Consider the following 14,762-nt stretch of genomic DNA (forward strand, 5'->3'; position numbering starts at 1 on the left):
TAGAAGAAAATATGAATTAGAATGTAAGTCATCGACTAACGTTGAGATTCGCCATACGATAGAATAGAATAGAAAATCATAGTTAAGCGTACTTTCGCACGTGCTAAGTGGTACGGCCCTGGCATCCAACACCCCTCCATCGTGAAGGAAGCGACGACCGCCCGCTTAGTTTCGGGCAAGAAACGATAGGCAGTGGGATCCTCCCAATCTTCGGAAGCGTGTGTACTCGAGGGAAGAGAATCGAAAAGCTTCGAAAATTACATAATAGGAGACTGTGTTAATCATTCGTTTGATTCTTGCCCCCTTTCCTTCGCGATAAGGCCCACTGTTAAAGGGACTCACTGCCAACATCAAGCGTGGCCGTTTGTTTCGAAAGCGTACACCCCTAACCATGGCGGACTGGTACGGTAATAATCCATCAAAACGATATATCGTGACGTTTTAAACTGTCAAATACGAATAACCGATACATCAAGCTTGAACGTGTCTCGGGAAAGTCGTGATATAGGGATTTTTCACCTACATGCCGGAGCTTGCGTGGCAGTTTCGAGGAAAACGAGAGGGACAGTTTTGGCGCGTGTGTCTTTTATCTTCATGAAAAGCTCGTGTAACTGGTGTGTCTCTAATTTTCAATCTTCCATTTTTCAATCAACATAAACGACATGCTGTAACGGAAAAGCGTGACATCCTGTACCCATCGTGGGACATCTAACCCTAACGGATATAAACAAACGTTATCACGAATGCTTGAAAGATCATAGCCGTTTAAACAACATCAAGAGGCAAGTAAAAACAAGTGAACCTGTGAATAATTTTCATGAAAAACTGAGGAAAGGTGACACGATCTAGGAACTTTTTTGGATATCTGCTATCGCTGGCGGCGCGGTGGTTACGGACGGAGAAAAGCGAAGTGACGGTTTTGGCGCGCGTACTCGACTCCTGTGTACGACCGGCAGATGGCCGGTGCGCCGGTACGTTATACGCGCGCGTCCACGAACGCACCGACACATGACAGGCGCCTAAGCACGTACTACCACCATGACAGAGACGCGTTCAAGAGCATATCGAGTCAGTGGTAGAAGGCCACTACCACATCGACACTGAGCGTTGGTGAGAGCGCAGTAGAGCGCACGGACACGCGGTTCGGTGTTACTACTACCGGTACAGACGGGTCTATCTGCCTCGTAGCCCGAGCCAGTTGCCAGCGCGCCAGCTAGCCCCGTCCATCCAATCGCCCAGCTCACGAGCCGGCCTCGTGTGCGCGCGCGACACCCCGACAGAAAAGGTTCGTTTTCCTCGCCGGTGGCTCGACCGATCATGTCGAGGCGGGGCTTATCGTGAACTTTAGAGCCTATACATTCCTTGGAAGCTGAAAACACGGCGAACGCACGTACAGTTTCGGCCCTTTACGCACGATTATTTCGGGTCCCCAGTCTACTGCTGCTGCTGCTGCTGCTGCTGCTGCTGCTGGTGCTGCTGGTGCTTGGTTGTCGTTCCTATTGCTGAGATCGGCCCTGCAGAAAATGGATACCGCACCAGTGCGGTAGAGAGACAGAACGAAGCAGATATATAGAAAAACGAGCGTGAAAGAGAAAGAAAGAGAGAGAAAGTGTGTGTGTGAGAAATAAAGGCCACGCAACTACTACGACTACGACTACGACGAGGACAACGACAACCGTTTATAAGTTGAGAAAGAAGGACAGAGGGAGAGAAAACGAGCGAGGGCGAGAGAATAGTAAATCATATGTACGAAGTGTGTATATAATATACCAAAGCGAAAAAGCAAGAGAAACATTTCGTGCACGGGCTAGCCTCGGAAGACCGGGTTAGGAGAAAACTCGTCGTCTGGTCGTTTCCCCAGACGAACACGTTTCCTTGTCCTGTCATCGACAGGCCTACAGTGAAAATTGCATCTAGAAATATCGGCAACGCGACGACAACGATCACGACCACGACGGCGACGTATTTGCCTCTATCGAGGAGGCACGGATATGCCTCGCTCGTCGGCGCTGTGACACGCGCCGCGCCGTGTGCTGGCTGAACCTCCCGGAAGAGAGCGTGGGCCTCCGTCTCAAAATACTGTGCAGTTTCTACCGCACGCTCGAGAGCCAAGTAAGTGGAAATAAACACGCGTACAATCAGTTTTTCGATATCCATTTGTTCCGATCGGATGGAAAAAAAGAAATATTCTCTGCCTAGAGGAAATAGTAACAGAGTTGTTTCGAAACATTCACACTCCAAGTACCCATCCGAAAAGTCGAGCGCGTTTTTCCGTGCGCGTTTCTTTTCTCTATCGCAATTTATCGTGTACGAAAGATGTGCTTACTGGAGCGCATAAACAGAAAGGAAAGAATTAAAAGAAAAAAAGAGAAAAAGGAAAAAAAGAAAAGGAAAGAATGGCCCGTTATTTCGAGCGCAACCGATTTGGTGCGTCGAAAGTCGCTGGCATCTCTCGCGATCAATCGCGAAAGCGTGCACTGATTCTAGGTTTCCTCATGACCGTGCCGGTAGCACGCCTAACTAGGGATACTCTAGTCCCGGCTTGGCTCTTTAAACGGCTCTACGTATTGCGTGCGAATCGTGGCGTTTCTATGTGTGTGTATCGAGCAGGAGTAGTGTGTGTGCGCGCGCTCGCATAACCGCGCTCCCTCGTTGTCCGCCCGCTTACGCTCACTCGCTCGCTCTCGTATGCATGGCCGCTTCGGTGCGTGGCGTGTGGATTTATAACGCGAGTACGCATTACCCGAGTTCAATAAAATCGGTATAAGTTCGTTGCTTTGGTCGTGATCGAATATTTTACGCGGTATCACAAATACACGAGAATAAGTCGAGCAAAAATGAAAAGAAAACAACCTCTGAACCTTCAATCAACGTTAACAGCTGATCGCGGTCACTCTGTAACGAACGATCTGTAAAACCAGATCCACTGTGATGGATGCACGTTTTTTTCTTTTTGTAAAATGATAAGAGATAGGGAGCGATTATTCGGGTCTCACTGATAGACCCTGCGACCTGTGCGGTTTCCACGAGCGGAAGGACGGAAAAAAGGAGGACAGTAAGGTTCGTCGCTAACATCTGGGGCCTGAAGCCTCATGCACACAAGGCATGCCTGTACGATTATCCATTTGAAGCTTTTACCATATTTCCCGTCTGTGGTGCATTGCACGTTTTTCATATTACAGGACGTTCTATGAATTTGAAAAAAAGAAAGAAAATAGAAAAGAAAAAGTTGAAAAAAAAAAACTGTTGCATCAAACGAGAGCATTGGATTTATTGCATACCTCCTTAAAGGTCGTTCGTGTGGAACGTTTGTGAACAGACGTTATATCTCGTATTTTAAAGACCTCACTCCTACCAATCGATGGGCTCTAGGCTAGTTCTACATCCAATGCCGTCGACGCAAGTTACACCAGTCGGGTTTTATCTTCGAGATAACATCCTACCAATCAATGCCTCAGCATCGTGCATTGCTCCCAACCTTCGAATGCGCTTTACCATGCTATTGGCCTCACGATCGCTCGTTCTATACGGTGTGGTACGGTGTGTACTTGGCCAAACAGGCGAAAACGAGACAACCACGCAGTTCGACCGGGAGTTTGCTTCTAAAACTGCTTACAACGCAAGGCTGCTGTAACACGACGATCCTGCGGCGCGGCGTGCCTCTTTAAACCACACCCGGAACGCTGCCTCGTGTTCTCGGGACGCTTGCTCTTTTTTTCGAAAATTCTCGTACGCGTCCGCACCGTGGGTCTCTCATTCCGCTCAGGCGCGTAACGAGACTTTTGAAAACGGGGACCTTAGGAACGATTTTCTCCTGTTTTTCGCGGCTATTTTGTTTTCCTGTGATCTTTGCTTCTAAACGGCGAAAAAACGTTGTACCATGTACGATCGGAACAAATGGATAACAAAAGGAAATGAGTCTAGGGAATTTTTTCTGAGACGACGCGTTGGAAATTAGTTTAGAATTCTAATCGACTTTGAAATACTTGCCACAGTTGATAACGCTGAATCACTTGTTTTTAGAAATAGTAATTCGAATGTTACTATTCTAAAAGTAAAATTTATATTATATTATTATAATTATATTATTATTTTATTAATTAATCTTTGGAATTAATAATATATGCACTATCTGCTTATAGTTGAAACTATTTTTAATAGTGATTTTAAACAATAATAGAAAATTATATTGCATATATTTATAATATATAGTTATTTTCTTAATTTATTTATAAAGTAATTGATCGTCGAAGTTGCTACATCGTCTAACCTTATCGTCTTTATAAACATTACAGGAAGTGGTTCTTAAAAATCTAGGAAAATCAAATACATACAAAAGTCATATAACGAACAATGCCTGTTTTAATTTCTTTTTGTTTTTCCATTCATTTGGTCTCGACCTTTGCAGCTGCTGTACACGTTTAACTTAAAGTACAATACAGAAATTGATCTGTAGGTTTCACCAGATGTTCAGTACTTACAAAATTGTCACCTTGTCGTTTGGTCAACCACTTCCGTTTCGTTGTTCCATGGAACTACTATTTTTATATACTATTATATTATAGATATCTAAACCATTTTATTTCTAAAACATCATTAATATTTTCTCAAAAAAAAAGATATTTAGATATAATTCAAATATAATAAATAAAAATATTTTATTTTAAAAGTATCCAAAACAAATAGAAAATGTAGAAATCCATTTAAAATTCTATTAATAGTATAATGATAGAATTCTTTTTATTTGCCTATTTCTTGTTTATCTTTTTGTTTTATTGTAGCATGAAAGTTTGTCATTTCCTTCGCGAAGACAAATGCGAGGTTCTTTGGAATACGAGTTCTATTATTAGGATTTACCAATGTTGCTTGATTCAAGAACAAAAACCTTCTCCCCTATGCTGTCTGTTCTTTGATATGCATCTAAAAAGTCGCTTCTCCTTAAATGTGCTATCGCGACCGAATAAAATACACTCACAAATGGGTGGCACTGACAAAAACTCGAGAATGAAGGGACGACGATCGATAGAAATTTTTATCGGATCCGCACACCTCGCTGTCAATAATTTTCACATATAAATGGTATATTTTTGATAAAGCATATACTGCTGGCAAGGTTAACAAGGTACTAATATCACGTTATAATGTTACATTTCATGTTTTCCGATCAATTTTTCTTCTACTCTTGCAATCATTGTTAACGAATATTCAGTAACAGATACATTCAAAATACACAATACACCATTTTTTTACGACAAACGATATGAAATAAAAAATACATATCCGCCAAAATAGTATACACTTATTAACCTTCATGGACGGTGTGTAGTGTATGACACGTTTTCTAAAAACTTCGACAGTTCGATTTAACCAATCAAAAGTAGGAAAAAATACTTATGAACATTATTGTTAATTATTATTATTGTTAACATTCGTTTCATCATTGATAGATTTGATAAATATATATAATGATATTAAAAAAAAATTTATCAATATTAAATGTAATTAATTTTTTAAACGTACAAAATAAATAGTATTGTTTTTTAAGCAATATAGGAATATTTCTTAATATTTTGCATTTGCTAATAAATTTATTGTAGTATTTCATATATTCTAGAAGCAAAATGGAATACTTACAATATGTATTTTTCATTGTATTCTCTTAAAAATGTACATTATGTTTAGGAATATTTGTATTTTCTTAATAATATCTTTATTGGTATGAATTCAATAACATTATTTCTATGTATTTCTATCGTATGTAGTAATATTTATATATGATGACAGGAATTTCTGAGTAATTATTTTTCCCTATAATTGTCACTGAGATTTAATTCCAATATAAAATAAAAATAGTATTTCATATCAGACGGAGAAAATTTTATTTACGATTTGTTATTACAAACATACACATCTAATAGGACAAATGTAATACGATATAAAACTTTCTAACATATTGTGATATAATCTTGATATACCTTTTTGTACCCGATCCCTATGAAATATTTGTGTAATATTTGAAATTCTTGACTAAAAATGTTTAAAGAAGTTATTATTTATTATAACTTTGATATTATCTTTCTCGATCTTACTTACCTTCAATCTTATATAATGAACTTTGTATTTCATAAGCTTATTATTTTATATTTTTATAAATGGCTGTTATAGGTTCTCCTAAACAATAAAGATGCCTCGAGTAAGGAGACAAGTGGTCTTGGAAGATCCTGCCAGGCCTGTCACACCAGACATGGTGGAAACTAAATTATGTATGTATCAATTACTAGTCATTTCATAATTTTCATTTAATTTAGCTACATACTTGGTATACGCATGAATTACTTTTAGTGAAACAAGAGTTTTTGGACGATGGCTCTTTGGATGAAGTTCAAGCACAAAAAGTGGCTGAAGAAACACCAAGTCCTCATCTTCAAGACCATCAATATGGACAAACACCTTGTTATCAAGTAACAAGGAAACCTACACAACCACCACCACGAACTGAAGTAAATAAGGCTATATTTACATACACATAATTTTTAGATCAAACAACATTTCCTGGTAAACATATTAATCAAATATGATATTTTCAATCAACATTGTTTAAAAAAATAATTAAATTCTATGATAGTAAAATCAGTATTGCAACATATTAATATTACTTTGTTTTGTTATGTTTTTATAGCAAATATCAGTTCAAGCAGTGAAACGAAGACTGAATCTGGAAATGGGAACTACCGGTCCTAGCCAATCTGCCTTCAAAGCCCCTAGAGGCAAACGTAGGAGATCTGGATCGAGTTCTCTGGCTGGCCACACTCCCACAAAAAGTAAATTTCCCTTCTTTCGCCTAAAATAATATCCTTCACATCTTCGAGGAAAAGAAATGTTATCTTCGTTTGCAGGTAAAACGGTAGAAAGAACGCGGTACGATACATCACTGAGCTTACTTACAAAAAAGTTCATACATTTAGTCGAGAGCAGTCAAGACGGTGTTGTAGATTTAAACGTAGCGTCTGAAAAATTAGAAGTACAGAAACGTCGTATATACGACATTACGAATGTATTGGAAGGCATAGGTATTTTGGAGAAGAAAAGTAAAAACAATATACAATGGAAGTACGTTATTCATCGTTTATCAAGAACTAAATACCGAATTATTTTACTCGAATGGTAAATGTAATTATTTTATTTTATAGAGGTGGTCAGTTACCAAACGATAGGAATGATATCGCTGATCTCAGAAGGGAAGTGGCAGATTTAGAAGCTAAGGAAAACACCTTGGATCGATTGATTCACGGTGCAGACAAAAATCTTAGGGAGCTCTGTGCAGACAGACAATACGCTTATGTAACGTATCACGATTTACGTTCTGTCCCAATGTACAAAGACCAGGCTATAATGGCAGTAAAAGCTCCGCCAGAAGCCACACTTCATGTTCCACAACCTATCAATAACCTTGGTCAGCAAAAGGTAGCTATTTTTCTTCATAAAAATCAATTAAAATTAGAACCATAAATATTTCTTTATCACGTATTTATTGTGTTATTTCTACGCTTACAGCTTCAAATGCATATGAGGTCATCTCATGGCGAGATAGAGGTGTTCCTCTGCCCTGATGATCCTACAGTCAAAACGTCTCCCAATCCGGGTTACACGACGACGCAACCTGTGCCTTCGTCAAAAGAATCCGAAATACCTTGTCTGCCTCCTGAACTTCTAACCAATGAAGAAAGCGGAGTTCGGGTTGAACCAGTACCTTCTGTCGAGAGTTCGTTGAATACTCGTTTGTCCACACCGGTTATATCTGCAGTTACCAGTTTAGCAGGCATGAGGGACGCACTTTTGTGTGAATCTGATGATTATGGACCAATGGGTGGAGGCAAATTCCAACTCCAAACGGAGGATCAAATTAGCACTTCAGGTAGGATGGCGTATATCTTCAAAACCAGGATTTATTAAGATTTACTTACTATTCTTTATTTTGCCTTCTTTTCTATTTTTCCTATTTTTTTTTTTTTTTTTTTTTTTTTAATAAAATTTGTGAATGGTTTTAAATAAACGGAGCTTAAGATTTAGTAAAGCAAGGCCAATGCATCCGTATGAATATTAATTTTTATTCTTTTTTATGAAGTTGTATCATGATTATTTATTTTTTTATGCTGCCCTTCTTTGTACGCACGCTTTTAAATGTATCGCATATTTTATCACGAATGTTGGGTATAGGGTACTAATAATTGCAAGAAGGTGAATACAACCTTTTTAACGTAAATATGTAAATAAAAATAGTATATATATATATATATATATATATATCTTGAATACAGGTGTTAGGCTTGTTTTTATCTTCTTGCATTACTTTTGAGTTCTTTAAGTCTGTTATCAATGTATATTAACACATTAATTTATAACAATGCTTTAACAATTTAGTGCAAGATTCTAATTAATTTTTTATTAGGCTTTAATTAATTAATATTTCTCTTGTACATTTTTTCAACATTGTTTCCCACTCCAGTTCTTATTTCTCTTTCTTTTGTCTTTTTTCTTTCTTTCTTGTTAACACAAATATACTTTTATTTTATTTTATTTTTTAATAAATGCTTTTTACACTGTACTTTTTTGTTTGTATACTTCCGAGATATTTCAAATACGTCTCTTTCTCGCATAAAAGAAATATTTATCATCTTAATATTCAAATTTTATTTAAATGCTTGAAAGAAACGTTATGCATGTCACTGATGGATTCTAGAACATCTCTAATAAAAAAATCTCTTAAAAAAAAAAAAGATAGTAAGAGTTGATTTTTCATTATTTATCGAGTTCCATTAACTTGAGCTATCTTTTTTTCCTTGGTCTTCTACCTTTTCAACAATGGAGGATAGCCGTACCCTGATGGAGCTCTGGCTGTGACTTGTGTGTTAACCAAATAAAAATCACATCACAGGCAGAGTTCTAGTTAGGTAACGGTTTCAAACAGCAAAGCTCGTGTCGCACGAAGGTACGTTTCATGGATAAAATAATTATTGGCTTATTTGTATTTCAATGCAATTATATATGTGTTCTTTTTCTTCTGGCATTCACCTCATTATTGAAACAAATTGCTTTTAATCCTTCCACTCTATTTCACAGAATATCTTACTATTTATCTTGATATTATATTAATACCCAGTACATTGGTAGTTTATTAATAATAATAATCTAATCAAAAGTAGGCAACCTTTCAAACGACATTAAAAACTAATCACTTTTAATTTTATAATTTTGTAGAAATTTGATTATAGCATGTTTCTGCTTGTAATAAATTAGTCAATACCAATATATTTATTTATTACTAGGCTGTATAAATAACTCATGAAATTTTAATATTATTAAAAATATATAACAAAACCAATCGTAATCACGTAATTTACTTGTTACATGACTATACGTATAAGCGTGATAAAAATATGTACATGAATCTTTGAATATCATCACGAAACAATTAAATGGACAATAGATTAACATAACGATTTTAACAGCTTAACTGTCGCTAATTAATATTTAATTTAAATAATAAATATTCTTGCTTGTTGTCTTCCAAAAATAAATGAAATAAGTTTCAATGTTCAAATGTAACTGGTCGTTTTCTCGAAAACGTTCTATGAAACGAAAAGAGATAGAAGTTGTAGGAGAAAGAAAAGAAATGAAAAATGCGAAAATGTTCGATGAGACGGGACAAACCCAGCATTCGCTCTCTCTCTTTTGTTGCAGATCTAAGTATTCTTGATTTCGGTGAGCACCTGCTGTCTCTGGAACCGCCTCTTTCCGAAAACGACTATTCGTTCGCGTTAGGCACGGAGGAGGGACTTTCGGATCTCTTTGATTTCAAATTCTAAAGGATATCGTCCTAATCGTCGTCGTCGTGACACGCAATACAAGCAAAGACCCCTGTCTTTTTTGGACTACCACTCTGAGTTCGCCTCCTTAGTATTCGAACGGATAGAGATCACTTGGTTAATCCAATAATACTAGCGCTTTCGTATCGATTGACAATTTTTATTTTATTAACTTCAAAGGGAACGATCGAGCAGAAAACGTAGCGTACGAATCATCCATCGGCCCATTATACAAATTGGGATAAAAATAAGGAAAATATAGGAACAGGGATACTCCGACAATTATGTTTCAAACGCAATCAAATTCACGTTACAATGGAAATCGACACGTTGCTCTGACAATTTTTTTATCAATAATAAATAATTCTGCTTCTTATATAGTTTTTGTAAAGACAAAGAAAGATGGACACGTGTGTAAATATATTAAAAAGTATACAGATAGAACGTGTTATTCGAGTACCGAATAGTATTTTATCAAAGGTGTGTTTCACGAGCGGTGATTTTTCTTTTCTTTTTTTAAGCAGTTTCCGCGAGAGATCAACTGCACATAGTTGTTATCACGGTCGGTCCGTAAGTTTCGAAATTCGGCCTGTGCGAGGATAAGAAAAGTATCAAATAAACTGAGATTGGGGTGGGGGAGGGGTGGGGGGAGAAACATATCACGATAATGTTGAACGCGCGCGGTGAAGACTTCCAGCTTGATACGGTCGCGGCCGATTGAGTCTATGGGATTAACAAGTTCGTAAAACAGCCCTGGTGGAGTTGAAGCGCCGCTTTCTTGTGCAATGTGTGTACCAATATTGTAAATGATGTAAGAGTATGAAGACTAGTTGTGAAAAAGAACGGTTGATATAGGAGGAAGAAGATATATTTGATGAAGTTTCAAAGAGAGGAGAGACTGGTACGAACAACTACGATGTTTCCCTTTTTCTTTTATTTCTTTCTATGGTTAATTAATCGAATTGTATAGAATGAAAAATTATTATTATTAGAATCGATAGCGTATGAAAAGAAGAAGAAAATAGTTTCGATGAAAAAAGATCCCTCCTAGAATAATGTTTCTATCGATATATATAATTGAAAAGATAAGAGCAGCGGATAAAACGTTTTCCGGGCGGTCGCCTTTCTCTTGTCACTTGGACTGACTGATTGTTCTCTTTTTTCTAAATCGTGCGCTTTTACCGCCGAGAGACCGCCGTCCGGAATGGTCGAATTGTAATTATTAAAATATTTGTCGAGGCGATCGATGCGTACAGTAGGCTTTATCGACGAAGAAATCGTTTGTAAAAAGAGAAAATGACGATAAAAAAACGGAGTGTGAGGGAGAGAGAGAAAGAGACGAAGAAGATGAAAAGCGCGAGCGGCTGAAGGCATAGTTTTTATTCTATATACTTTTGTAATCGGTCGAATTTTCCGAATAGAGAGCGACAATTTGTACAGTTTGATGCATGAAGAAAAAAAAAAAAAAGAAAAGTATATCTATAATAATTGAATTTATCTATCGGTGCGGATGAAGAACATTTTGTGACATGTAAAAAAAAAAAAAAATACACACATAACGAACACGTACATATATGAAACATTATCATCTTACAGTACGATCTCCTACCGAAAAAAATATTATTCAGTCTGGCTAATAGATCATGATCATCGTGTTGAATCATCGTCGTGTTGGATTAGCTTCTTTGACGATGTCGTAGCGAACACGGAGACGAACTCGAGCGTACGATGGGAAAGAAGGAGCATAGGAAGCAGAGGAAAAATCGTGTAAAAGCAGAAAACCTTAGGGCGTATCGTTGTATGCAAACGCACGTATATTTAATTCGAGTCGTAACGATAAAGAACGTTTAAGATTCTTTTTCAGGATACGATGTTATTCTGAACCTGATTTATAAGAAAAAAGGGATTTTTCGAAGAGAATTTTGCACCAGTGTCAGCCTTGACTTCTGCCGCGTGAAACGGCGTGGAAAAAAGAAAGAAAGTTTGAAAGAGTCAGTGTTTCAGTGAAAAATTTGATTAAGTACGAGGGAGGATCAAGATGACGAATATTTGTTCCTTGAGGAAGTCGAGGGCGCATTGGAGGGAATTGTCTCGACTGGAAATCTCTTAAGGATGTACCCTAAACGTACAACTTACAATTAGTGTACGTCCAAAGCCATAGTGCCTACACAATAATGATCACACCCTTCTGCAAAAGAACTGTAAATAATTTACATACTATACAAAAATATATGAATATATATATATATTATATATATATACATACACACAGACAGGCAAAATGTAAGAACGTGACGACCCCGATGGACAAAAACGGAAATAATAGAGAAAGAAAAACCGGATGCTGCGGACACCTCATTGCGATTATCACGATATATCGATTAGTTAGTTTTAATTACGATTAATAATTAATTATTGATACATTACACGAGGAAAATGTTAGTTTATAAATTCACTTATTATATATATATTATATATATATATATATATATATATGTACGATGTATATGTATATGTAATAAGTACATATGTTTTATAGTCAAGCGAATATTGTGCAGAATAATCGCTGGATTCTGATTACTTGCAAAACTAGGAAACTTATTTTCTCTTTTTTTTAAAAAGCATAGAAACGCTAAATGTTTCTCCTAGCTGTACGTGTATTTATTTCAACGAATAACTCATAACGAATAGCTCATTTTTCAGAGCAAAAGAGAAACTATTAAATATAACTTTCCCTCTTGCCGTTTTACCGTCAAATGAAATAAATAAGATGAAAATCCTTGGATAACATTATTTTGCACAATGTTCGTAGCGCGCAATACCTGTCTGCAACAGAGAGGGTTGTATTAGTTTCGTTTCTCGTTTCTTTTTCTTTCTTTTTTTCTTTCTATTAAATTGATGGTATCGTGCTTTTCTCATACGCATCGTGCAACGAGAGGGTAAGCAAAAGGGAAAAAAAGAAAAACAAAGGAAAGAAGAAGAAGAAGAAGAAGAAGAAAACGTGAATCAAGAGAGTGCGTGAGCGTGTGTGAATGGACGTGATGATCGAATGATGATAATTGATACGAATGTTCGATGGTCGACGGTTCGATTAACGATCCCGACACGCCAGTGAGAAGTTGCGATATTTTCTACCTGAATGTTTGCGGGGATCTCGGCGAAGTCTGAGCGCGTCCGGGATTTTAAGAAGTATAATAATAATGGTTTATTGATATTGTATTTTTTATTCTGTTCGAAGAAGGGCTACGTTGTAAAAAACACATCGATTATAAGAAAAAAAAAAGAAAAAAAAAGGAAAAAGGACGAAGCTACGAATAACGTTGTGACGTTTTCAGACTTACCGGGATCTGTTTACAATAACTTATCGCGAAGATGGCAGTCCATCAGTTTTCATTTTTTAAACTCCGATTATCCGTGAAAAAAGAAATTTCTGGCTCGCTTCTGGCAGTCTGTCGAATAAGACGCTTCTCGTATTTTACAATGGACAACAGAGCCTTTCCTCAATTCTTTTTTCTTTTCTATTTTCGTTTAGTGGCAGTTTTATGATCTTCACTTAACGCGATCTAACTCGGCCCTAAGCATCGAGAATAAATTATTATTGTTGTTAGCGGCGAGCAACAACGACGATTCGATTATTTAAATTATCAAAGGAAACGTAAAAAAGGGAGTATAATAGAAACGCGTTGCTTTAGATATTCTTTTGGAATTCGTTCGATTCTAATTCGTCGATGATTTTTTTCATCGCTATTCGCGTGCACGCATTATACACGCAAACAAATACACTTTTCTACGAATGTATTTGAGAGACTGTTCAGAAATATTGCTGAAAAAAGTACAGAAATTAATTCTGATCGATTGTCTTAGAAAGAAAAAAAAAAATTGAGCGATGTACGTACCAATACGACGAATGAGAATTTTGTCACATTTTACGGGCATGACCCGTCGAACAGTAAAAACAAGACGAAAAAATGAAGAAGAAGTTACAAAATATAACCTTGTGTAACGTCATAGGGAGATGTGATGTTTTTAATTTTCCACAACCTTTGTGTTTTGCTTATCACGCCTTATTAGACGAAAAATTATGGTTTTCGTTTACCTTGTTATATACATATATAAAGCAGTAAGAGGATGTATTTATTTTTTCGAATCGGCATTTCCGTTGTTCGACGTTAAACACTCGTTGCTCGACTCGATTTTAATTGCTACTGTATATAATTTTGCACCGGAAAATTCGTTCGTGAAAGTTGTGTACAAGTTCTAAATGTCTATATCAAAATAACGAATAATGTAGCAGAAGAAATATTTTTATGTACGTTTAATACGTATAACGGTATGAGAAAATAAAGTATCAAAACTTGATTTTGATCATTATGAACGTATTTACGCTTGTTGTACATGCACCATTATGAATCCGCATAAGTAAAGCGATTTATAATTTTACCGCTTAGATCTATGATCTTGATATTTTATTTCGATTATAATTTTGTCAAGGGGTAAGAGAAAGAAATTAAAAAGTATATATAAAAACACTAATCAGTGCTTTGATTAAAGAAGAAGTTTACGCATTCACCTTGTTTCAAATAAAGAGCGCATGCGCAATGTTTGCACATTACTACTTATCTTCGCGCTACGGTAAATCGTTCGCCATTCCCGCGTCAGCGCTCGAGGTGTGGGCATCGATTGTTTCGTATATATGTTGATGTTTTTTTACATGTATCTTACAATCTTATATAAGAAAAAAGGAACGAAACTATGAATATAGAAGTAAAGTTTAGACACAATGTAAATATGCTATTAACATTATTGATTATTTTCGTACTTTGTATCAATACGTCATAGGTTAGGGTTAAGATAAGCAATACATAGATAACTGTCGTACATTTCACAGATTCTACA

At 36.6% G+C, this 14,762-nt stretch overlaps 1 protein-coding gene across 4 annotated transcripts; it reads left to right on the top strand.

Annotated features, from left to right (window-relative positions):
* The first annotated feature begins 158 nt into the window (after positions 1 to 158).
* On the top strand, positions 159 to 14,237 carry LOC138183639 (transcription factor E2F2). 4 transcript variants are annotated; one of them, XM_069120878.1, is made up of 8 exons: positions 159 to 2,112; positions 6,166 to 6,263; positions 6,343 to 6,500; positions 6,680 to 6,821; positions 6,897 to 7,110; positions 7,191 to 7,464; positions 7,555 to 7,915; positions 9,742 to 14,237. In XM_069120878.1, the coding sequence occupies exons 2-8, from the start codon at positions 6,185 to 6,187 to the stop codon at positions 9,864 to 9,866; spliced, it is 1,353 nt and encodes a 450-aa protein (XP_068976979.1). In that variant the 5' UTR covers positions 159 to 2,112; positions 6,166 to 6,184; the 3' UTR covers positions 9,867 to 14,237. The 4 variants fall into 4 exon arrangements, with proteins under 4 accessions (XP_068976979.1, XP_068976981.1, XP_068976982.1 ...); XM_069120880.1 differs by having other exon boundaries at positions 159 to 402; XM_069120881.1 differs by lacking the exon at positions 9,742 to 14,237 and adding an exon at positions 8,059 to 8,594 and having other exon boundaries at positions 7,555 to 7,925.
* The last annotated feature ends 525 nt before the right edge of the window (positions 14,238 to 14,762 follow it).

This window comes from Bombus flavifrons, chromosome 9, assembly GCF_040668555.2.
Source record: "Bombus flavifrons isolate JBK064 chromosome 9, iyBomFlav1_principal, whole genome shotgun sequence".
Lineage (NCBI taxonomy): Eukaryota > Metazoa > Arthropoda > Insecta > Hymenoptera > Apidae > Bombus > Bombus flavifrons.